We start from the raw sequence: 25,784 nt of genomic DNA on the forward strand, positions 1-25,784 counted from the left end.
AGTCAGGCCAGTTGTCATGAGAGAGTCAGGCCAGTTGTCATGAGAGAGTCAGGCCAGTTGTCATGAGAGAGTCAGGCCAGTTGTCATGAGAGAGTCAGGCCAGTTGTAATGAGAGTCAGGCCAGTTGTAATGAGAGAGTCAGGCCAGTTGTAATGAGAGAGTCAGGCCAGTTGTAATGAGAGAGTCAGGCCAGTTGTAATGAGAGAGTCAGGCCAGTTGTAATGAGAGAGTCAGGCCAGTTGTAATGAGAGAGTCAGGCCAGTTGTAATGAGAGAGTCAGGCCAGTTGTAATGAGAGAGTCAGGCCAGTTGTAATGAGAGAGTCAGGCCAGTTGTCATGAGAGAGTCAGGCCAGTTGTCATGAGAGAGTCAGGCCAGTTGTCATGAGAGAGTCAGGCCAGTTGTCATGAGAGAGTCAGGCCAGTTGTCATGAGAGAGTCAGGCCAGTTGTCATGAGAGAGTCAGGCCAGTTGTCATGAGAGAGTCAGGCCAGTTGTCATGAGAGAGTCAGGCCAGTTGTCATGAGAGAGTCAGGCCAGTTGTCATGAGAGAGTCAGGCCAGTTGTCATGAGAGAGTCAGGCCAGTTGTCATGAGAGAGTCAGGCCAGTTGTCATGAGAGAGTCAGGCCAGTTGTCATGAGAGAGTCAGGCCAGTTGTCATGAGAGAGTCAGGCCAGTTGTCATGAGAGAGTCAGGCCAGTTGTCATGAGAGAGTCAGGCCAGTTGTCATGAGAGAGTCAGGCCAGTTGTCATGAGAGAGTCAGGCCAGTTGTCATGAGAGAGTCAGGCCAGTTGTCATGAGAGAGTCAGGCCAGTTGTAATGAGAGTCAGGCCAGTTGTAATGAGAGAGTCAGGCCAGTTGTAATGAGAGTCAGGCCAGTTGTAATGACAGGGACATTGTGACTGTAGTTAAATCATATTGTAAACTTTTAGCTCTACGTATTGAGCTATTAAAGCAGTTTTTTTTAATTGTCACACAGACCGTATATGTGCAGTGAAATGCATTGTTTTACAAGGTCAGCCATAGGCGCAAATTAGGATTAAGTGTCTTGCTCAAGGGCACAGACAGATTTTTCACCGTGTCGGCTCAGGTATTTGTACTAGCAACCTGCCGGTTACTGGCCCAATGCTTACTTGGCTACTGGCCCAACGCTTACTTGGCTACTGGCCCAACGCTTACTTGGCTACTGGCCCAACGCTTACTTGGCTACTGGCCCAACGCTTACTTGGCTACTGGCCCAACGCTTACTTGGCTACTGGCCCAACGCTTACTTGGCTACTGGCCCAACGCTTACTTGGCTACTGGCCCAACGCTTACTTGGCTACTGGCCCAACGCTTACTTGGTTACTGGCCCAACCCCACATTATTAACCTGTTGTGTTCTCTCACCTCTCTGGGTGTTCGCTGGTCATCATGGTGCGACTGCTGTTGGCCAGCTGGTGGATGGTCTGGGCGTAGTCCTCCAGGGCCTGTTCTAGTGTCTGGTGCTTCTTCACCATCACCAGAGCACTCTGCTCATCCTGGGTCACACACATCACAGACACACACATCACAGATATGGAGTCAGCATCATTAAGCAAAGGATAAACAAAGCAATCGAGTGTGCAGAATGGACATCATTAGCATCATCATTAACACAGAAAGCTCTTTAACTACAGCCCGTCTTTGCTACAGCCCGTCTCTCCACTCACCTTGGCCTTGTCCTCTGACATCATGTGTAGCTCCTGCTCTCCCATCCAGGCCTCGGCCTCGGCAGCGTCTGTGTAGAACTGCTGGGCGCGGTTAGCTTCCACTAGCCGGGCGTGGCGCTCATCTGTCTCAGCGATGAGCTGGGCCCAGGAGTCCCGGAGCTCCACCAGACGTTGCTCCAGAGCAGACTGCCACTCCCCATCCACCTCCTCCTTCCCTGGGGACATACCCCGGTGGTGGGTCTGGATGTCATCAATACGGGGCTGGTGGCCCTGGATCTCCTTCTGCAAAGTCTGGGAGACAAAACAAAGGTTTAGCCAAATGCAACATCTCCTCTCCAACACTGTCCTTTCACTCTGATAGAAGTCCAGACTTCCTCCCTCATCGGTGCACCTGGTTCTTCTTGATGAGCAGCTGTACACTGGGCAGGTCCTTGCCATGGTCTGTGGAGGTGGCCAGGGGCATCCTCTCCTTCACCCACAGCTAAGTGACGGAAGAAAGTAAACAAGAATTACAAACAGGAGAAAACTGTGCAAACAACACCCATGATGATTCAGTATTAAAATCTCTGAATTTAGAGTTAGGTGGTCCCACTCACAATCTCATCCTCCAGGTCTCTGTTGAACTGGTGGGCCTCCTTGGATGCCAGCAGTTGCTGCCTCCTCTGGTTGAGGGGGTCCTGGAGCTGGGAGAAGCTGTCAGTGACTCTCCTCTGCTGGCTGTCCACCTCCACCACCGCCACACCAGCATCGTCCTGGGAGAGCGCCAGCGCCTGGGACTGCAGCGACTGCACCTCCTTCTCACGCACCTCCATCTGGTGCTCTAGCATCTACACAGAGACACGGGGAGAAGGAGAGCATGTTTGTTATTACCCTCTTTTATATTGAAGTGACACTTATCCATTCAAATGGTCACAAAGGAGTATGACAACGGAGGACTTGAAGTGGTAAAGATGATGCTTGCATTGGACAGTATAATGTCACCCACCTGGTGCTTCTTGAGCAGGATGTTGACGGATGTCAGATCCTTTCCGAAGTCGTCACTCTGCAGCTGTCCTGACAGGTTCTTCAGCCAAATGTCCAGGGCAGAGCAGCTCTGGGTGAAAAGCTCCGCCCTGTTGGCATCGAAGAGGCACTGTGCCTTGGCGCGCGTAGTGCTCTCTAGTTCCTCCCACTGGCTCTGCAGGCCTTCAAGAGTCTGTTGGACAACAGGCTGCAGCTCCGGCTTCTCTGTCACCAGCACTTGGCCCTCCTAACGGGGGAGAGGGGGTCAGACAGTAAAATACTGGCACACACACCTTTTCTGATTTATTTTTTCCACTTTTCCTCTCTTGAATATTCAATCCTTCATAGTCATACTGTACCTTGTCGATCTTGTCCAGCCAGTCCTTGTTGGAGGCCAGCTCAGCCATGAAGGCCTGGTGTTTCTGCCACTTGCTGTGGAGGTTCCTGGCCTCGTCATATGACATGTCCTGAGCTGTCAGCATCTTCTCATTGATCCACAGAGTCAGCTGCAGAGGGAAAGGAGAATGATATTACTCAATGACCTGTACTTCAGGTTAATTACTTTGACTACTGATTTGTCAGATTTCTGAATACAGGACAAACAGCATCTCAATAAAATGTATCACACCACCGAGATTATAGTAAGAGTTAGATGATGGTTTGTACCTCCTGTCCGTCCTGCAGGAAGTGCTGAAGTTCGCGGTTGTCCTTCAGTTTAGAAAGGAGTTCATTTGCAGCTTCCCTATTCTTCTGATGTCTCTCCTGGATGGAGTCGGCCTTCTCCTGGATCTTGTCGGAGTTGGCGTTGAGGTCATTGACCAGGCGGCGTCCAGCCTCCACCACGCCCGTGATCTTCTCCTCGCTGGCCTCCATGGTGGTCAGGAAGTCCTCGTGCTTCTTGATGGCCTCCTCTGCTCCCTGCAGGCTGGAGGGCATCTCAGTGTGGGACAGCACATACTCCTACAGAGGGAGAGAGAACTATTAGTAACTTCACCAAGATAAACACTAAATTTGTATGTTTCTTCTCCTTCCCTGGTGTCCCGGTCCTCACCTGGCTGTTGAGGAAGCCCTCAGCCTGCTTGACGTCTCTCAGGAAGGTCTGGAAGTCAAAAGCTTGGGCCAGCAGGCTGTGGCGGTTCTCCCACATGCGGCGCAGATCTTGCCAGCCGGTGTCCAGAGCCTGCAGCCTCTGGGCCAGGAACATGTACTGGGCGTCCGTCTGGCCCTGGGTCACTTCGTCACCCACCGCCCGCATCTTCTCATAGTCCTCCTTGTAGTTGTCCCATTCATTCTTGATGCTCTCGTGCTGGGAGAGCAGGCGCTCAGCCTCTGGCAGCGAGGTGGGGATGTCCTCGGACGCCACGGCGGTCTGCGTGCGGGACAGCCAGGACTGGAAGTCATCCAGGTCCCGGAGGAATCCCTGCAGCTTACTGGCTTCGCCCAGAGACTCCTCACGACGCTTCATGGTGGCGTTGAGCTCCTCCCACACCTCCTGGATCCCCCCCAGGTGGGCATGGATCTCCTCGGCCTGGTCCGGGTGCTCCTCAGCCAGCTTCTCTGCCTCATTTCTCAGGTCGTCCAACTTACCCTGAAAAGATATGGAAAATATACCTGGTTGTCACCAACATCATCTGACATAAAATTATACAAAGTATTGATGATCTCATTAACAGTTAATGACTCAACAATACTGATCATCTCTTTAAAATGATCTGTTGCTGTGGTTTCATTAGGTTTACCCTAAGTCTTTGTCCACCTCCATAACCGTTGACCCTGCCGTACCTGAATGGCCTCCAGGTCTCTCTCCATGCCGGTGAGTTTGCGCTGCAGGGCCATGACACCAGCCAGGTCGTTGCCCAGGCTCTCGGTGGACTCGATCACCTTGGTCTTCTCTCTCATCCAGCTCTGGATCTCGTTACACTCCAGGTGATAGTTCTGGATGTTGAGGGCCGACTCCAGGGCATGTTTCCTCTGGTCTGCCAGACGCTGGAACTCCTTCCACCTGGGGACCAGAGCAAGGGGAAGTCTCAATACCTGTTCCCAGTGCTAACTTTATACAGAGTATTGGCTGTGTATCAGATGGTATGTGTGTTTTTCATGTCTGAGACATGTCGTGTACCACTAACCTGTTGTTAAGCCGGTCTTGTGTCTGGTGGATCTGCTCTTTGCTGCGGTTGTCTGATCCCAGGAGCTGCTGGGCCACCTGGTTGACATCAGAGATACGAGTCCCCAGGTTGTTCATCTCAGGCTCCAGGGTCTCGAACCTGCGGACACACAGATACATCAGACAGTCTCATTTCGCGTCACTCATATTTCCATTGCTTTGTCTCTACAATGGAGACTAAAGGTGAAATATTATCATACTCAAATGTTGTTTTGATGTTAAAAAGAAGAAACAGATTCAGTTTGATATCCGCTTCATTTACAGGAGCACAGTGATCAGTATGCAGATCGATATCGATCAAGGAAAGGCCATTTAAATCATTGCCTACAGATAATTACTTCCTTCTTATAACATCATTCTAACACTCTTCCCTTATTCCTCCCTTCCCCAGCTCACCTCTGCTGCACCACCTCCAGGTCTTCCAGTTTAGTGGGGATCATTATGCCGTCCAGCCACTGTTCCTTCTCCCCCACCCACAGCTGGCAGGCGCCCGCCTCGCTGTACATGCGGTAGAGGGCCAGTGCCCCCTCCAGGGCCTGACGCCGCGATGCAGACAGAGACTCCAGCTCCTCATAGCGCTGCTCAATAGCAGGCAGACGCCCCTCCACCTACACAGACAGCAACAATCAGTCAGCTAGAAGATGCTCCTCTTACCAGTGTCAATAACAACCAGAAGACGCTCCTTTGACCAGAGTCAATAACAAGTCAAGGAATACAGAATGGGAACGATAAATAAAATATGTCTCACTTAAGCGGAGACATTGAGAGTCTGTATGTAATATGTATGGGCCAGTGTCTGTATATATCAGAGAGAGAGCGAAACAGCGGGAGAGTGTGCAGTAGTGTAGAAAGTGTGAGTTGGTTTGGTATACTGTTCCAGGGGTAACTGACCTGAGGGGAGTTTGCATGGACCGGGGGCAGGCCGAGGGCCTGCTCATGCAGGGAGTCGATGAGGGTGCGGTGGCTCTGGATCTCCTCCTCCACCTCTCTCTGCTTGCGGGCTAGGGTCTGGGTGGAGAACTCGTCGTGGCCCACCTCCTGGCTGGACACCTGGCGCAGCGTCTCCAAGATCCAGGCCTCCATGTCATTGGCGTCAGTCTGGAACTGGTGCAGGGCCACCGCCTCCTTCAGCTGCACTTCCCTCAGCTGGGATGTCTGGGGACGCAGGGAGAGAGAAGGAATCAGAATACAAACAGAGGAAATACATCAACTTCTGAAATACTATATAGTCTATATATTCATTTCGCTAGTGGACTGACTACTCTCCAGACTTGTCCATCTCCTTTTCCTTTCCCCTGCCCACTGACCTCCTCCAGGTGTGCCCACTGAGCACGTACGTCCCTGATCCTCTCAGTGCACTCTGGGGCTCCAAAGTGTCCCTCCTCCACCAGGGTCTGTCCGGCGGCGATGCTGTGGCCCAGAGGACCGTAGCGGGCTGCCATCTCGTCCCTGAAGGCCTCGTGCTTACTGAGGAGGTGCAGGGCGGAGGTGAGGTCGCGGCCACAGTCTCCTCCTGACAGGATCTGCTCCTGCTCTCTGATCCAGGCCGCCTCTTCTCCCATCTCCCACAGGAACTGCCAGAGGCGCCGTGAGGCCTCCAGGCGCTCCCTCCGCTCCCCAGCCAGCTGGCCCAGATCCTCATAGGCCCGGCCCAGCAGAGACACCTTCTCTCCCACCAGTGCCGGCTCACACGGCTTGTAGACTGAGAGAGAAAGATGGAGGAAAAATAGCTAGTTATTTAGTTAGCAGTGGAGGGGCATCCAAACAAATGTTGCATAGTAGTCGAATGTTATCTTTATCATAATTACTCAAACAGTAACAATGTGTGTATAAAACTTGTGTGCATGTCTGTAGTCTCACCCTGTTGGTCGGAGGTGAAGCGCTGAGCAGCTCTCTGGACCCCGCGGACCCTCTCTGCCTGGGCTGAGATGTCTGCCTCCACCAGGTTGTGAGTCTGCAGCAGGTCCTCCACATCATGCAGATGCTTCCCACTGTCCTGGGACTGCAGACGACCCTGGGAGAGCACATGGCAGGAAGACATGTTAGAAACACAGTCATTCACCATGTCTGGACTATGTAGGCCTATAGTATAGTTCTGTCTGTTATCTCAGTACAGAACCTTTATATTATCATTTACATGCATGTAGCTCTGTCCTTGAGCTGTTCTTGTCTATCAATGTTCTGTGTGGACCGCAGGAAGAGTAGCTACTGCATTAGAAGCAGCTAATGGGGATCCAAATAAAATACTAAATTCTCTACATAGTGAAGACATGCTCCTAATAAGATGGTAATGGGAGAGAGAATTGGTAAGACATTATGGTTCCAGCAGTCACTGAGAGTTATAGATTAAGCAAAGCTGTCAATATCGTAAATGAGGGGCCAGCTTTCTTGGTGACTGATAAGCGAGACTTTATCTTGAGAAAACAGAGTGCTCATTAGGTATTGACGAGGCAAGGCTCCCTGAATCACAATATAATCACAATAACATGAATCTGTTAAAGGGCAATTCTACCACTTTTCAATTTCATTATCTCTAGCACAATACCAGTGTCTACATATGTGAAAACTGCACATTTCTAAAAAAAATAAAAATGAAATGAAATAAATATAAAGTTAAAAAGTTCTACCTGACGACATCATCAAAAATTAACCCTTTCCACTCACAGTCCCTGTAATCCCATATAAGGGTTGAAAATGGCACATTTTGTCATTGATACAGTAAGTGCCTAAATTGGACCAGAGTGGCTATACAGTAACATGCTATACATGATGTCAGAGCTCAGGTTCTCTGCTTCACTACGCTGTATGGCTTTTGACTGACAGTCATTATAAACTTGAGCACCGCGTGCGACAGGAAGATGTCCCCATCCCTTCCGCTACTTTTGTACATTTGTTGTCTGAGTGAGGGAAATGCTGTGAATCGAAAGGACTTAATGTGTTCTGAAAGACGAGACATTGAAGATTATAATGAATACCGCTTTGACGTCGTACAAGGAAACCACACAGCCATGAGTCCAAATGTGCACTTCACATTTCCATATTATAATATATATATTTTTTTAAATGTACAGTATCAACGTTTATGATCGCTATGTTAGATCCACAGTTAGAAGGCTGACATGAGTTATATCCTGCGTTGTCCTGAAAAGAATGAGCCTGTTTGTCGAATTGTGAAGAAAATGATTGCAACAGAACACTCACTTGGATGACTCCATTCTATGCATAACAATATTACGATCTGATTGTCTGAAGTGTCTTTTGAAAGCCTAACACTAAGATTTGTATAACTTAGCTAGCCACGTTGGTACTAGAATAATCTTCCAAAATGATGCACACCTAACCCAGATTGCAATTTATAATGGAACATTTTTGGATTGCGTGTGAGGGCTGTGCTTGCTTCAGTTCCTCAATGGCAAAGCTAGGAGAGCTCAAATAGCACTTTATAGTTCTTTCCTTGAGTCATAAAAGTGCATTGAAATGACTTAGGAACTGGAGAGGTGTGGCCACTTGGAGACACCAGTTAGTCCTCTCACTCACTCAATCTTTTTTATTATCTTGCACCTACTCCAAATTTCAATTAATATTCTTATTATGTTACTGAATGTATCCAGAGTATTTTCAGATTTCGGTATTGACAAATGAAAAGTACAGTAAATGAAATGCACATAAAATCAAGAGTGTCATGTTTAGATTCAGTCTTGTGTCAGGTGAACTGTTGTCCTCCCCTTTGTTCTGATAATTTCCCCATAAATCTCCAAAGTGTTCTTCAATTGCTACCATGGTCATGCATATGCTTTTTGTAGTTCTGTTAGAAGCATATCCATTTGGCCCTATGCATATAAGCCAATTTCCACAAGTGTAAGGGATTAAAACATTTTAAAAACAGTTCTTTTCAAACACTGAGATTCACGGTGACGTGGGGAGCAAGAAAATACCCTCACCCTGGCTAGAAACTCATTGCAGGTTTTGAAAATCACTGGTTTTCTTATTTTTAATCCTGCCCTGTGATGTCACAGAGAAACATTTTTTTAGGACCTTTCTTCTTATCTTTTTAACCACAGGTCATACAAACACGCCATGTTCTTCAAGGGATGCGCATCTTTACCTTTCAAAATGATTGGATACGTATCTAGATACATGGGATCCGATACAGGAACAATACGTTTTAGTTTGAAATGATTCGGTGTGATTTGGTTTGATATCAGAATGAATCAATGCGTTTCGGTGCGATTCCATGCACTAACATTTATCGCATAAACACATTTTCTATTCTAAATTCAAATCTGCTGCTGATGGAACTCATGAGCTGGGCCTCTTGGAGCTGGATCTGTCTGAGCCGACTTCTGGGTTTGTGTGTGTGTAAATGATTCATGGCTATGGTGTATGTACTATGTAGGCACCTGAGCTGAGCCATAAGGGAGACTAGGCATCTAGGCATCTACCAATATCAGATAAAGGAGGGGCGATGTAGCGTATGTTTTTTTGTCCCAGACTTTGCTTCTGAAATCACCATCACCCACTAATTAACCTCTCTGGGGTATGTGGGACGCTAGCGTCATAATTCTAATTTCTCAAACATGCAACTATTATATCCCATTTTAAAGATACACTTCTCGTTAATCCAACCACATTGTCCGATTTCAAAAAGGCTTTACGGCGAAAGCATAACATTAGATTATGTTAGGACAGCGCCGAGACAAGAAAAACCACACAGCCATTTTCCAAGCAAGGAGAGGCGTCACAAAAAACAGAAATACAGCTAAAATGAATCACTAACCTTTGATGATCTTCATCAGATGGCACTCATAAGACTTCATGTTACACAATACATGTATGTTTTGCTCGATAAAGTTCATATTTATATCCAAAAACCCCATTTTACATTGGCGTGTAACGTTCAGAAATGTTTTGCCTCCCAAAACTTCCGGTGAATGAGCACACCAATTTACAGAAATACTCCTCATAAACGTTGATAAAATATTCAACAGTTATTCAAAGAATTATAGATACACTTCTCCTTAATGCAACCGCTGTGTCAGATTTCAAAAAAGCTTTACGGCGAAAGCAAATATTGCAATAATCTGAGTACAGCGCTCAGATATCAAAACAAGCCATACAGATACCCGCCATTTTGGAGTCAACAGAAATGACAAAAATTACATTATAAATATTCACTTACCTTTGATGATCTTCATCGGAATGCACTCCCAGGAATCCCAGTTCCAGAATAAATGTTTGTTTTGTTCGATAAAGTTAATCTTTATGTCCAAATACCTTCATTTTGTTCACGCGTTAGGTTCACTATTCCAAATGTAAGGCACGCGCTTACTAAGTCCAGACGAAAAGTCAAAAAAGTTATACTACAGTTTGAAGAAACATGTCAAACGATGTATAGAATCAATCTTTAGGATGTTTTTATCATAAATCTTCCATAATATTCCAACCGGACGATTCCTTTGTCTTCAAAAAAGAAAAGGAACACAGCTAACGCTCAGTGAGCGCGCGCCACTGAGCTCATGTCATTTTCTCACTCATCTACTTCCAAGAGCTCTTATTCTCTCCCTATTCACAGTAGAAGCATGAAACAATGTTCTAACGACTGTTGACATCTAGTGGAAGCCTTAGGAAGTGCAAAATGAACCCTAAGTCACTGTATACTGTATAGGCAATCACTTCAAAAACTACAAACCTCAGATTTCCACACTTCCTGGTTGGATTTTTCTCAGGTTTTTGCTGCCATATGAGTTCTGTTATACTCACAGACATCATTCAAACAGTTTTAGAAACTTCAGAGTGTTTGCTATCCAAATCTACTAATAATATTCATATCCTACCTTCTGAGCCTGAGTAGCAGGCAGTTTACTACGGGCAGGCCTTTCATCCGGACGTCAAAATACTGCCCCCTACCCTAGAGAAGTTAACTTGATATTTTTGCAGATGAAGTGTTTGTGCTAGTAATGTATCAATATTTGTGGTTTACAAATCAGCGGACAGTTTATTAGGTACACCATCCCATTCACAGAAATGGTTGCTCCTACAGACAGTGGGTCATGTGGCTGTGGCTTGCTATATAAAACAGTCAGACAGGCATTGAGTTAAAGTTCGATTGAATGTTAGAATGGGCAAAACAAATGGCCTAAGTGACATTGAGCGTGGTATGATCGTTGGCGCCAGGTGCGCCAGTTCCAGCATCTCAGAAACGTCCGGCTTCCTGGGCTTTTCATGCAAGACAGTGTCTGGGGTTTACAGAGAATGGTGTGACAAACAAAACAAAAAACATCCAGTCAGCAGCAGTCCTGTGGGTGAAAACAACTCGTTGATGAGAGGTCAAAGGAGAATGGCCAAAATCGTGCAAGCTAACAGGCGGCCACAAACAGGCACATAACACCACAGTACAACAGTGGTGTGCAGAACGCCATCTCGGAACACACAACTCGTCGGTCCTGGTCACAGATGGGCTATTGCAGCAGACGACCACACCGGGTTCCACTCCTATCAGCTAAAAACAACAAGAAGCAGCTCACCAACACTGGACAATTGAAGAATAGAAAAACATTGCCTGATCCGACGAATCCGGTTCCTGTTTCATCATCCTAATGGCAGAGTCAGGATTTGGAGTAAGCAGCAGGAGTCCATGGCCCCATCCTGCCTGGTGTCAACAGTATAGGCAGGTGGCAATGGTGTAATGGTGTGGGGAAAGTTTTCCTCGAACACGTTAGGTCCCTTGATACCAATTGCACAATGTTTCCATGCCACAAATAAGTCTGTTCTGGAGGCAAAGAGGGGTCTGACCCGGTACTAGATGAGTGTACCTAATAAACTGGCCATGCGTGTATAGCACAACTTTGTATTTCACCCTCATCTCTAAATCATTTTTTACATTTTAGTCATTTAGCAGACGCTCTTATCCAGAGCGACTTACAGTAGTGAATGCATACATTTCATTTCATGCATTTTCTTTTTGTTTTTGTACTGGCCCCCCGTGGGAATCGAACCCACAACCCTGGCGTTGCACACACCATGCTGGCGTTGCAAACAATCAAAATCCAATCAAAAGCCAATCAAAATCAAATGGTTTTGACCGGTTGGAAGTTTTTACGGAGTGATCATCTCTTCTCCTCTCGATTCGGCCATGCCGTGCGCCTCGCAAAAGTGATTGCTGTCCTCGTTATGAAATTATCAACTTTACCATGTATATAAAAAAATTACTATATATATATACACATTGACTATTTAAAGAAAAACTACCAAAACTACTGCTGATGGTGATCCTGAACAATCTAAATGAAATCTATTGTAAGCAGGTATAGCAGATGAGAGTTGTCTCCAATAGCTTACTTTTATTCCGCTATAACACCATCTTCAACAGCGCAGAGATAACAATAACCTAGCAAATTACATAGGTTATCACTCAACTAATAAAGCCTACTATCACACAATACATATCTGAAGGTGCTGCGCAGATGTGCAAGGTCAGGAACAGGCTGTATACCTCACATTTGTCAACGCACTAAGCTGGGCATAGTGTGCAGTCCGTCAAGGCCTGGGGTTTTTTCGGCATGCAAAATGACTTGCAGATCAATGACTGTGAACACAGTTACATGCAGTTGGACACTGAAAGAGAGGACACGAGCTGTCACAAAAGATGAGGTCTTTTCGGAAGGTAGAAAGAATGTACTAGGAGCAAGACATTTTTGGGAACCGGCGATTCGTAACGTTTGAATTGATTTTCTGACCGATGCATGCTACATTTGGATCGGTTTGGGGTCCGCGGACCGATGCATGCTACATTTGGATCGGTTTGGGGTCCGCGGACCGATGCATGCTACATTTGGATCGGTTTGGGGTCCGCGGACCGATGCATGCTACATTTGGATCGGTTTGGGGTCCGCGGACCGATGCATGCTACATTTGGATCGGTTTGGGGTCCGCGGACCGATGCACTTGTATCTTAAACATCTGAATCAGCGACAGACGTGTATCGGTGAATTGTTACATCCCTAATTTTCACCTAAATGTATATACACTGGTATGGTGCTGGAGATAATGAATACAGGGTTGAAAAGTGGCGGATTTTAAGGTAGTCAGGGGAAAAGGAATCAGCTGAGGCCAAGAGCTAAGAATACACTCAGACAGACGCATTTCACCCAGTCAACCTCTGTAAACCCATTACACCCAGGAGTAGTAACCATTTTGAAAGGAGTACTAGCATGCAGGGTTGATACTGTGAAATGTACAGGATTACAGAAGGTTGTTAATGACCAAGAGTACATATTCTACACTGGGAGAATATATAGTGTGTGCAGAGTTGACATGTTGATATGTTCCAGTACCTTCATATCTCCCATCCAGTCCATGATGTATCTCATCTCCTCCAGCAGTCTCTGCAGGTCTCGGTGTGCGTGGAGTCTCTCCCTGCGAGCGGCTAACAGCTCCTTCAGATACTCCCACAGCCGCAGCACGTTGTCCCTCCTCGCCAGCACGCGACGCACGTCATGGTAGTTCTCTGCCTCCAGCTCCCTGGCCACCGCCTCCACGGCCGCCACACGCTCCCCGTACGCCCCGATGTCCGTCTCGATGGCCTCGTGTTTACGGGTGGCGGCCTCCACCGCTCCCAGGTCCACGCCAAAGTTGTCCTGAGGGACAAGAGGACAGATTGAGGTTAGAAGCGGGAGAGGTCAGTCTGTACATTGGTCATAAACGTATATGTGATAGAAAGAGTAAATGTGTTCAAATGCATACAAGGGTATTAAATTGTCTATTAAATTGCTAAATCCACTCTCACTTCTAGAAATGACAGTGATAGCAAATTATAGTTGTAAATGCCATTAAAATGGAGATCAGCTAGCTACAGTGTGTCTGTAGTCATTTATCACTCCCCTCCACCTTACTAGATAATTAGATTGGCTGGTCTGCAGTAAACATGTCTCGTCAAAATAATGTAATCACAACCATCACTTATGATTACTGTTATCTCTGGTCTGTGGACACCTGGGAGACAAATATAACCGCCCTCCTCCTCATTGTGAATACATTACCAGGTCTCGGCCGGTGTTACCTGAGAGACGAGCCGCTGGTTCTCGCTCAGCCAGGTCTCCCTCATGGCGGCCTTGCGGTCGAAGCGAGCCGCAAGCATCTCCAGCTTCTCCTGTCGAATCAGCTCGTTCCTCAGCGCCAGCTCCCGCTCGTGCTCTGCCTTCTCCAGACGCTCCCACGCCTGCAGAGCCAATCAGAACACAGCTAGTCAGAGAGGTCCCTTAATTAAACCAGGGGTGTTATTCACGATCTTAAACACCTGCAGGGTTAACTGTTGTTTATTGAAGCTCTACTCAGGACAAGTAATGCATTTAAACAGCGAGTAACTGGAGCCCTGTGGGTGATACCTTGTTGATGTCAGAGATGAGCTTTCCCTCCCTGGGAATGTACACCTTCTGGTTGTTGGCTCTCATCTTGCTCTGGATGGTGAACAGCAGCACCTCCAGGTTGCCTTTCTCTGTGAACCTGAGGAACACCAACACAGCCAGGTCAGACACCTAACATGGAATATGTGAAGTTATGATTCCAACCTGCTAGAACATCACTCGTTCTTAAATTCTAAATTTCCCCCCAGCGTGTCTCCCCATCTTACTTTGGGGGTTTCTCCACTGTGCGGTAGGTGTTGAAGGCCTGCAGCTGGTTCTGCACACCGTTTAGGGAGTTGGCCAGCTGCCGGTCATTCAGAGTGAGGATGGTCTGCTCAATCCACTGCAGCAGCTCTGAAGCCAGGCTCTCATAGTTCCCTACCAGCTGGTCAGCCTCAATGGCATAGTCCAACACCTGGGTGGATGGGAGGGAGAAAGAGAGGGGTTAGACAAGCTCCAAAGACAGTGACAGGAAGAGACGCACACACGCACACACACACAAACAAATAGTTAAACAGCCATTGCACCCCACCTTGCCAACCCTCTTGCCCTCCACAGCCAGGGCCTTCATCTTGGAGAAGTAGTGGTAGTAGGTGGCCACATAGGTGATGATGGACTTCTCATCTGGCTGGTCAACGTTGACATCTGGAAAGAGAGACATTTGATCCACATCTCCTCTCCACACACAATCACACACATACTGAGACACATACCCACACAATCACACACATACTGAGACACATACCCACACAGTCAGACACACACTGAGACACATACCCACAGTCAGACACGTACTGAGACACATACCCACACAGTCAGACACACACTGAGACACATACCCACACAATCACACACATACTGAGACACACACCCACACAGTCAGACACATACTGAGACACATACCCACACAGTCACACACATACTGAGACACATACCCACACAGTCAGACACACACTGAGACACATACCCACACAGTCACACACATACTGAGACACATACCCACACAGTCACACACATACTGAGACACATACCCACACAATCACACACATACCCACACACATCACACACATACTGAGACACATACCCACACAGTCAGACACATACTGAGACACATACCCACACAGTCACACACATACTGAGACACATACCCACACAGTCACACACATACTGAGACACATACCCACACAGTCACACACATACTGAGACACATACCCACACAGTCACACACATACTGAGACACATACCCACACATACTGAGACACATACCCACACAGTCAGACACACACTGACACAAACATGCACACACACAAACTTCCAATCCCAGTCGCACACACACACACACTTCCACACACAGTCGCACACACACACTTCCACACACAGTCGCACACACACACTTCCACACACAGTCGAACACACACGCCCACAGAAACTGTCTCCCATCTTAACCCAGTCAATTCAACTTAAACACACATGGTGCTCGTCTCTAAATGTGCCCTGATTGATGGCCCCAGAGCGTTGCCAACCCCTCACCATGTATGGACTTCCTCTGTGATGTCAGAGGGCATCATTAAGCCCTGCCCCATGGCCACATAGGCCCTATTCTCACTTAAGTTGTAATTCATTCCAGTAATCCTCCTCCCACACCCCATCCAGCTCGCCTGGTACAGGACAGGAGCACTGTGTTGGTGACAACTAGCCAGAGGGCAAGGGCAGAGGCCACATACAATCCAACACTCGTCCAGTCTGAGCTCTGACCTCCCTGACTCACCTTCTGGGTCGAGGAGTTTGGTGAGGCCTAGCTTATTCTCTGCTGTGTTGAAGGCATTCTGGAGGTTATAGTGGGCGTTGGACCGCTTCAGGGTGTCAAATTCAATCACATCCGGTCTGGATGGGGAAAACAGGTGTTGCTTTTAATGAAAGGAATCTCATGTATAAGGCGTAAAGACAGCATCCTAACCACTACAGGTTGAGTTTATCAACACGTCACCATGATTTGTACATTCTAAGATGTGTAGGCAAAGTCAACTTCAACATTGTTCCACTTATTCAGAGCGACCCCATTCTAATCAGATAAGGAAAATGGCAGTGACAGAATGTACATGATTGCCTTGTAGCTCATTCAGTCCACATTTCAAACTACTCGTACTTTGAGTCTCAAGTGAGCAATATACACTAGTTGCAGGCATACATTCAAATGTGCCAGTATTTGACTGATGAGCATCATCCATGGGCTTCCATTTGTTACAGTTGTTGTCATGTTAAAAATCAGACACTCTAGGTGTCTGAGTCCCACCGTAATGCAGTAGGAGTCACCAGCAGAGGGAAATGGTGAGTCACCAGGCATGGCCTTGCATGCAAAACGAGTTGGTTTTATTCATTATCTAGGTCAACTAACTCCCATTTTATTTTCATCAATTTATGGGGATACAGACCCCCCCCCGTCAACAGGCCTATTCCTCAACGGCACTGCAAGGACAACAGGCCAAGGTACTGGACATCTAGTCACGGACAGAATGAATATATCACTTCACACGGACAGAGTGCCAGGTGAAGGACAATGTCAGGGCCTACAGTTAACATGAGTGACTAACACATTTCATAGTGTGACAGGCAACATGGACAAAGGGGGAAGGTCATTGACCTGTGTTTGTGCACGATGGCGTTGAATGCCAGGCCATCTCTCCAGCTGGTGGTAAAGTTGTGAACGTTGACGTTGGGGTACCTGCAGAGTCAAGATAACAGCTCATTAATCATCAACTCAGTACCCAGGCTCTTTTGGTGTTGACAGACACTGGAAATTATTAAAATAAAATAACTCATCATTTCACATATCTTCATCATACATTCACATGACTGGACACATCCTAGAATCTCTCCCTCTCTCCCTCTCCCCCTTCTCACCCAGCGGTCTTCATCTGGCACCAGAGCAGCAGAGCCTCTTTGGCTGACTTCTTCTCCTTGTTATCCTCAGTCTCCACACTGATGTCCTGGATCTGTTAAGCAGAGCAGCCTCTCAGTCAGACACACTGCCTACATAATCTCTCTCTCTCATTAAGACCTCCCTGAAATCATCGGTCTTACATACAGCTCTTTGTTAAGTTTGATGATGAAGCACATCCGTCTAACAGGAGAGCAGAGATTTGCTTGTCATGAAAATATGTAATTGTCATGAAAAGAAGATGGGAAAAAAGAACACTGAAATCTCATTAGAATATTAACATTCTCTGAAAAGAAAATGGCCCCAGAAAACCATTCCCATTAGTTTTGAACTAGGCAGGGTGGGGTTGACCCAGGTGAGGGTGGTGAATGGGACACAAGTGGGCTGGGATGTGTAATATTCACTTGCGCCCTCTACTCTCTAGGAAGGCCCATAGAAAGACATTGTACAGAACATTACAAGGAGTCACACGGTACCTGGAAGCGAAGGATGATGGTCCAGATGAGACCCAGGGTGAGGCGGTGGTTCCCGTCCACGATGTCGTGGGAGCCCATGTTCTCCAGGTGGACCTTCTGCTCCTTGAGGAACTGCAGGGCCTTGTCCACGTTCTCCAGGCAGTGGATACGCATACGCCCCTTAGTGGGCTTCGGCTGGACAGAGACAAGAGAGAGAAGGGGGAGAGAAGGGGGAAATTCAGGATTGTGTGTGATCGTGATGGAAAGTGGCAAAGAAAACAGAAAGGGAGAGGAAGAGGGTATAAGAATGAAAATAGATTTCATGTTAAGCAGAATGGAGCACAGTGAGAGAAAAATAACGAGAGGACAAGAGAATACAGGAATGAGAGAGGGTTAGTTCAGGACAAACAAGGTGAGCCATGAGTGATTGGTCAGGGTTAAGGTTAGGGTCAGGGTTAGGAGGACAGATAAAGAGGGATTGTGAGTTACTGACCAGCTGTTCTCCTGACAGCACCTCCAGCAGGCGGATGAGCATGCGTCCATCTCTCAGGTCAGTGTACAGGTCCCCGATGCGGCACGTCACACGGCCCAGGTGAGAGTTCACCCACTTAGTAAAGGTCTTCTTCTGCACTGCTTCACGCTCATCTGGAGAGGGGAGGGGAGGAGGGTGGGTTGATGTTAAACCAATCATCTGGAGAGCAGAGGAGGGCGGGTTGATGCGAGGGTAAACCAATCAGAAACCAGCTCATAGGGACTGTCAAAAAGTGTGAAGTCATTCATTGCTTTGTAATAACCTATCCCATGTCCAATACTCCAATACTGTCAACAAAATAAATATTTTGAGGGGGATGCAATTTTGTTGGAGAAAAACACTTATGTAGTCTTATACAGCCATTAAAATGCCTGAATCACCCCTCAGACTGAGACTGATGCCAGTGAATCATGGGGACCTGAGCTCCGCTACGCAGCACTTCATTTCACAGATGAGCTGCGCCATTAGGTCGTTGGGATTACTGCGTTGACAGACAGCTTAGTAGAGGGTTCTTTAGGCCTCTAACTTAACCTAAGTGACTGGGCTGCTGACGGGGCGTCCGCCAGTCGCCTGAGACTGCACCATCTGAATAGAAGGCCAGTCTTGAATAGCGACGCTAACGGTTCACAATGACGCTAACCAACACATAAGTGAAGGACCGAGAAATCAATGATGCAGTATTGCAGGAACGAGCACAGAATTGTGTTGGGGTCTGAAGAGAACAGTTCCCTATAATGTTACAGGAAGATAAAGGGGACACAATGAATTAAACAGTAGCAGAGGCAGCACAGACATATGCAGCAGAGTAAGATACTAAACATGCCTCCAAACAAGGTGACCTCAATTCTAGGTCACATGGTCTTGGTCTCTGTGAGTTAGATCTAGAGCAGAAAATAGCATTACAGTCTAGTAGCTAGAGGCCCACACATAAGAAATTAACTGTGAAAATAAACTACAATTGTAATACAATGGAATTAAAATCAGATGAGCTATGAGGTAAGAAAGCAGTGAGGTAAAAGAGCAGATCATTTGTGAAACTGTGTGATGTTAACTGTAGTAAAGATCAGAGCATCTCCAAATCCTATCAGAAAAAGGTCATGGCTTCAATCTTTAAATTCCTGGTTGGTTTCATTGTGTTAAGGAAAGCTTCCTGCTATCTCTAAGACACAGTGAAATGGTTCTCCATGTGAGAGAGAATTAGTGTGTGTGAGATCCATGGAACTCCTGGTGAGATGTGCCATGTGACACAGACGGTGATGGACAGGAGCAATAGGTCATGCTCTGCTTGAAAGAAACACAGCTATTTAGTAGCTGTACTGTGACATACAGCTAAGTTTACATACACCTTAGCCAAATACATTTAAACTCCGTTTTTCACAATTCCTGACATTTAATCCAAGTAAAAATTCCCTGTCTTAGGTCAGTTAGGATCACCACTTTATTTTAAGAATGTGAAAAGTCAGAATAATAGTATTATTTATTTCAGCTTTCATTTCTTTCATCACATTCCCAGTGGGTCAGAAGCTTACATACACTCAATTAGTATTTGGTAGCATTGCCTTTAAATTGTTTAACTTGGGTCAAACGTTTCGGGTTGCCTTCCACAAGCTTCCCACAATAAGGGGGAATCAATAGTTACATATCGGGATATTATCTGACGATATGTTGTATCATATTGTATCGTTTTGACAATATCACCAAATTATTTTTCAGCACTTCTATTTCCATGACTGATCAAAACTCTCATGGCTCACTCTGCAGCAGACATATGGGGAACCATACGTTTGGAACATTGAAACACAAAATCACAGTATCGAATCACAATACATGTAGAATCGTGAGAATCACAATACATGTAGAATCGTGAGAATCACAATACATGTAGAATCGTGAGAATCACAATACATATAGAATCGTGAGAATCACAATACATATAGAATCGTGAGAATCACAATACATGTAGAATCGTGAGAATCACAATACATGTAGAATCGTGAGAATCACAATACATATAGAATTGTGAGAATCACAATACATATAGAATCATGAGAATCACAATACAAATGTATTTCTCATGATTCTATATGTATTGTATTTCTCATGATTCTAATACATATAGAATCATGAGTACCACAATACATATCGGCACCTAAGTATAGTGATAATATTGTATCGTGACGTCCCTGGCAATTCCCAGCCCTAGCTAACAGATCCCATGCTGGGGCAGGGGACAGGGACAGAGACAGGCAGCACCCCACCCCACCCGGTGCCCTGTCCGATGACAGGCCCGGGGAGCAGCTGGCTGGGTAGCAGAACGGTGGTAATCCTGAGGTGATTTATGGCAGAACTTGAAGGATTAGGGGGCCACTTTACAAGGTTTAAAGAAGCCCATTCTCCATGCTGAGGATCATTTCAATCAAACACTAATGGGTTTGTTCAGGAGAAGAGAGAGGTAGAGGGGGAGGGACAGTGACGGGCAGGCAGCCAGGTCAGGCAGGCAGGCGGTCAGCCAGAGAGGTCTCAGAGGTCTGGAGAGGGCCAGCAGCAGCTCACTCCGAGATCACCGCCTGCAGACTTCCCAGCTCTCTTTGGGTGACACTAGGATGGAGTGAGGCATGAGGAGGAATAGTATTGGTGTGCATCCCTTGCTTTAACATGGGTGTAACCTATCAGGGAGGGAGGAGGGTTTTCAACTTCAAACACTCCACAGTGCATTCCAAAAGTATTCAGACACAATGAATTTCACATTTTGTTACGTTACAGCCTTATTCGAAAATTGATTAAATTGTGTTTTTTAATCGTCAATCTACACACAATACCACATAATGACGAAGCAAAAACAGGTTTTTAGAAATTTGTGCAGATTTATTGAAAAATAAACTGAAATATTAAATTGACATAAGTATTCAGACCCTTTACTCAGTACTTTGTTGAAGCACCTTTGGCAGTGATTACAGCCTCAAGTCTTCTTGGGCATGACACTACAAGCTTGGCACACCTGTATTTGGGGAGTTTCTCCCATTCTTCTCAGCAGATCCTCTCAAGCTCTGTCAGGTTGCTGGTCATTGTCCTGTTGGAGGGTGAACCTTCGCCGTAGGTTTTCATCAAGGATCTCTCTGTACTTTGCTCCGTTCATTTTTCCCTCGATCCTAACTAGTCTCCCAGTCAATGCCGCTGAAAAACATCCCCACAGCATGATGCTGCCACCACCATGCTTCACCGTAGGGATGGAGCCAGGTTTCCTCCAGATTTGCCAAAGAATTCAAACTTGGTTTCATCAGACCAGAGAATCTTGTTTCTCATGGTCTGATAGTCTTTAGGTGCCTTATGGCAAACTCCAAGCGGGCTGTCATGTGCCTTTTACTGAGGAGTGGCTTCTGTCTGGCCACTGCACAATAAAGGCCTGATTGAAGGAGTGCTGCAGAGATGGTTGTCCTTCTGGAAGGTTCTCCCATCTCCACAGAGAAACTCTGAAGCTCTGTTAGAGTGACCATCCGGTTCTTGACCACCTCCAATGCCCTTCGCCCTTGATTGCTCAGTTTGGTCGGGCGGCCAGTTCTAGGAAGAGTCTCGGTGGTTCCAAACTTCTTCCATTTAAGAATGATGGAGGCCACTGTTCTTGGGGACCCTAAATGCTGCAAACATTTTTGGATACCCTTCCCCAGATCTGTGCCTCAACACAATCCTATCTCGGAGCTCTGCGGAAAATTCCTTTGACCTCATGACTTGGTTTTTGCTCTGACATGCACTGTCAACTGTGGGACCTTTATACAGACATTTTATTTAACTAGGCAAGTCAAATCAGAACTAATTCTTATTTACAAATGACGGCTTACCAGAAGGCAAAAGGTCCCCTGTGGGGATGGGGGCTGGGAAATAAAAAATTAAATACAGCGGAAGTTGGAAGTTTACATACACTTAGGTTGGGGTCATTAAAACTAGTTTTTAAACCACTCTACAAATGTCCTGTTAACAAACTATAGTTTTGGCAAGTCGGTTAGGACATCTACTTTGTGAATGACAAGTAATTTTTCCAACAATTGTTTACAGACAGGTTATTTCACTTATAATTCACTGTATCACAATTCCAGTGGGTCAGAAGTTTACATACACTAAATTGACTGTGCCTTTAAACAGCTTGGAATATTCCAGAAAATTATGTCATGGCTTTAGAAGCTTCTGATAGGCTAATTGACATAATTTTGAGTCAATTGGAGGTGTACCTCTGGATGTATTTCAAGTGCCTCTTTGCTTGACATCATGGGAAAATCAAAAGAAATCAGCCAAGACCTCAGAAAAACAATTGTAGACCTCCACAAGTCTGGTTCATCCTTGGGAGCAATTTCCAAACGCCTGAAGGTACCACGTTAATCTGTACAAACAATAGTACGCAAGTATAAAAACACCATGGGACCACGCAGCCGTCATACCACTCAGGAAGGAGACGCGTTCTGTCTCCTAGAGATGAACGTACTTTGGTGCGAAAAGTGCAAATCAATCCCAGAACAACAGCAAAGGACCTTGTGAAGATGCTGGAAGAAACAGGTACAAAACTATCTATATTCGCAGTAAAACGAGTTTGATATCGACATAACCTGAAAGGCCGCTCAGCAAGGAAGAAGCCACTGCTCCAAAACTGCCAGAAAAAAGTCAGACTACGGTTTGCAACTGCACATGGGGACAAAGATCGTACTTTTTGGAGAAATGTCTCTGGTCTGATGAAGAAGAAAAAAAAATAGAACTGTTTGGCCATAATGACCATTGTTATGTTTGTATGCTTGCAAGCCGAAGAACACCCTCCCAACCGTGAAGCACGGGGGTGGCAGCATCATGTTGTGGGGGTGCTTTGCTGCAGGAGGGACTGGTGTACTTCACAAAATAGATGGCATCATGAGGGAAGAACATGATGTGGATATATTGAAGCAACATCTCAAGACATCAGTCAGGAAGTTAAATCTTGGTCGCACATGGGTCTTCCAAATGGACAATGACCCCAAGCATACTTCCAAAGTTGTGGCAAAATGGCTTAAGGACAACAAAGTCAAGGTATTGGAGTGGCCATCACAAAGCCCTGACCTCAATCTCATAGAAAATTTGTGAGCAGAACTGAAAAAGCATGTGCGAGCAAGGAGGCCTACAAACCTGACTCAGTTACACCAACTCTGTCAGGAGGAATGGGTCAACATTTCCCCAACTTATTGTGGGAAGCTTGTGGAAGGCTACCCAAAACGTTTGATCCAAGTTAAACAATTTAAAGGCAATGATACCAAATACTAATTGAGTGTATGTAAGCTTCTGACCCACTGGGAATGTGATGAAAGAAATGAAAGCTGAAATAAATAATTCTCTCTACTATTATTCTGACATTTCACATTCTTAAAATAAAGTGGTGATCCTAACTGAAATAAAACAGATAATTTTTACTATGATTAAATGTCGGGAATTGTGAAAAAACTGAGTTTAAATGTATTTGGCTAAGGTGTATGTAAACTTCCGACTTCAACTGTATAGAACAAAACACACATCACGACAAGAGACACCACAACACTAGATAAAGAGAGACCTAAGACAACAATAGAGCATGGCAGCAACACATGACAACACAGCATGGTAGCAACACAACATGACAACAACATGGTAGCAACACAACATGGCAGCAGCACAACATGGTAGAGCACAAAACATGGTACGAACATTATTGGCCACACACAACAGCACAAAGGGCAATAAGGTAGACAACAATATAGACTGGTGTGTGCCTTTCCAAATCATGTCCAATCAATTGAATTTACCAAAGGTGGACTCTAATCAAGTTGTAGAAACATCTCAAGGATGATCAATGGAAACAAGATGCACCTGAGCTCAATTTCGAGTCTTATAGCAAAGGGTCTGAATACTTATGAAAATAAGGTATTTCTGTTTTATTTTTAATATATTTGTAAAAAAAATTCAAAAAAGTTGTTGCTTTGCCATTATGGGGTATTTATTGTGTGTAGATTAAAGAGGATTAAAAATAATGTGGAAAAAGTCAAGGGGTCTGAATACTTTTCGAATGCATTGTATAATAGTATAAACTCAGAATACCTCTTCCATAATGCAACTTTGTGTACAGTATAAGAACAACTACTCATGGCGTGGAACAACTACTCATGGCGTGGAACAACTACTCATGGCGTGGAACAACTAACTACTCATGGCGTGGAACAACTAACTACTCATGGCGTGGAACAACTAACTACTCATGGCGTGGAACAACTAACTACTCATGGCGTGGAACAACTAACTACTCATGGCGTGGAACAACTAACTACTCATGGCGTGGAACAACTAACTACTCATGGCGTGGAACAACTAACTACTCATGGCGTGGCAACAACTACTCATGGCGTGGAACAACTAACTACTCATGGCGTGGAACAACTAACTACTCATGGCGTGGAACAACTACTCATGGCGTGGAACAACTACTCATGGCGTGGAACAACTACTCATAGCGTGGAACAACTACTCATAGCGTGGAACAACTACTCATAGCGTGGAACAACTACTCATGGCATGGAACAACTACTCATGGTATGGAACAACTACTCATAGCGTGGAACAACTACTCATGGCATGGAACAACTAACTACTCATGGCGTGGAACAACTAACTACTCATGGCGTGGAACAACTAACTACTCATGCGCGTGGAACAACTACTCATGGTGTGGAACAACTACTCATGGTATGGAACAACTACTCATGGTATGGAACAACTACTCATGGTATGGAACAACTACTCATGGTATGGAACAACTACTCATAGCATGTAATAACTAAATAAAATAAAATGGATCCTTCAATTCATTTCCATCTAGTTATCTAAAAGGGATTGGACAGGTTTAAGCAAGCTTACCATTCACTGAGTGCGTGGTAGGTTGGGTTTTGTAATAACTACTCATAGCATGTAATAACTACTCATAGCATGTAATAACTACTCATAGCATGCAATAACTTCTCATAAGTGTCATCTTATCCCTTCACAAATTGTGCATAAAAAAAATATTTTATCAATTTAAGAATAAGGCTGTAATGTAACAAAATGTGGAAAAGGTGAAGGGGTCTGAATACTTTCCCAAGGCACTGTATATGTATTCATCAAAGACCAAGTCAGAGACTGGCTGTGGCAGGTGTTTTATTTGAAGTGTGGGGTCTGGGAGGACCCTTCATAATGAGTTAGGCTCGGCTAACTATGTTAACTCTATACACATCTTTTTATTGCAGGGCCTCTACTGCTAGACCAGAACAGACAACACACAAACTCACACCAGAAAAGTCCACACATCCCAAACGTTTCTTTTAAACCATGTTACAGTAGCGCTATATAGTTACTGTGTATGATGCCTGAAGGCTCTATTGTGGAGCATATAAGCTCCTTGCAGGCCTTCACAAACTATTGTTGTAAAGCAGGATTACTTCGAATGAGATAACCTCAGTCTATCAGACCAGATACAGAAATGCACAGAAGATAATGGAGGACCATTAAATCTAACTGAACCCCTATTTACTGAGCACGTCCCATGACGACATGCTAAATGTCTTATCTGATAGCTCAGACAGA

General features: G+C 45.6%; 1 protein-coding gene across 6 annotated transcripts in view; it reads right to left on the reverse strand.

Moving 5' to 3' along the window:
* LOC106563448 (spectrin beta chain, non-erythrocytic 1) overlaps positions 1-25,784 on the reverse strand; it is a 110,038-nt gene that overhangs the window by 13,196 nt on the left and 71,058 nt on the right. For all 6 annotated transcript variants that reach the window (XM_045690051.2, XM_014129037.3, XM_082958234.1 and 3 more), the window contains 24 exons: positions 18,144-18,295; positions 17,672-17,845; positions 17,159-17,250; positions 16,899-16,979; positions 16,026-16,141; positions 14,790-14,902; positions 14,485-14,672; positions 14,240-14,357; positions 13,915-14,073; positions 13,190-13,492; positions 6,717-6,870; positions 6,164-6,558; positions 5,748-6,011; positions 5,253-5,464; positions 4,819-4,956; positions 4,475-4,694; positions 3,744-4,280; positions 3,359-3,652; positions 3,052-3,198; positions 2,676-2,939; positions 2,287-2,517; positions 2,082-2,171; positions 1,691-1,981; positions 1,389-1,519 (listed from right to left, as the gene is read on the reverse strand). In XM_045690051.2, coding sequence (XP_045546007.1) covers positions 1,389-1,519; positions 1,691-1,981; positions 2,082-2,171; positions 2,287-2,517; positions 2,676-2,939; positions 3,052-3,198; positions 3,359-3,652; positions 3,744-4,280; positions 4,475-4,694; positions 4,819-4,956; positions 5,253-5,464; positions 5,748-6,011; positions 6,164-6,558; positions 6,717-6,870; positions 13,190-13,492; positions 13,915-14,073; positions 14,240-14,357; positions 14,485-14,672; positions 14,790-14,902; positions 16,026-16,141; positions 16,899-16,979; positions 17,159-17,250; positions 17,672-17,845; positions 18,144-18,295 — 4,864 coding nt within the window. The remainder of the gene's footprint in view (positions 1-1,388; positions 1,520-1,690; positions 1,982-2,081; positions 2,172-2,286; positions 2,518-2,675; positions 2,940-3,051; positions 3,199-3,358; positions 3,653-3,743; positions 4,281-4,474; positions 4,695-4,818; positions 4,957-5,252; positions 5,465-5,747; positions 6,012-6,163; positions 6,559-6,716; positions 6,871-13,189; positions 13,493-13,914; positions 14,074-14,239; positions 14,358-14,484; positions 14,673-14,789; positions 14,903-16,025; positions 16,142-16,898; positions 16,980-17,158; positions 17,251-17,671; positions 17,846-18,143; positions 18,296-25,784) is intronic.

The sequence above is a fragment of the Salmo salar genome, chromosome 11 (assembly GCF_965601325.2).
Source record: "Salmo salar chromosome 11, fSalSal1, whole genome shotgun sequence".
Classification (NCBI taxonomy): Eukaryota; Metazoa; Chordata; class Actinopteri; order Salmoniformes; family Salmonidae; genus Salmo; species Salmo salar.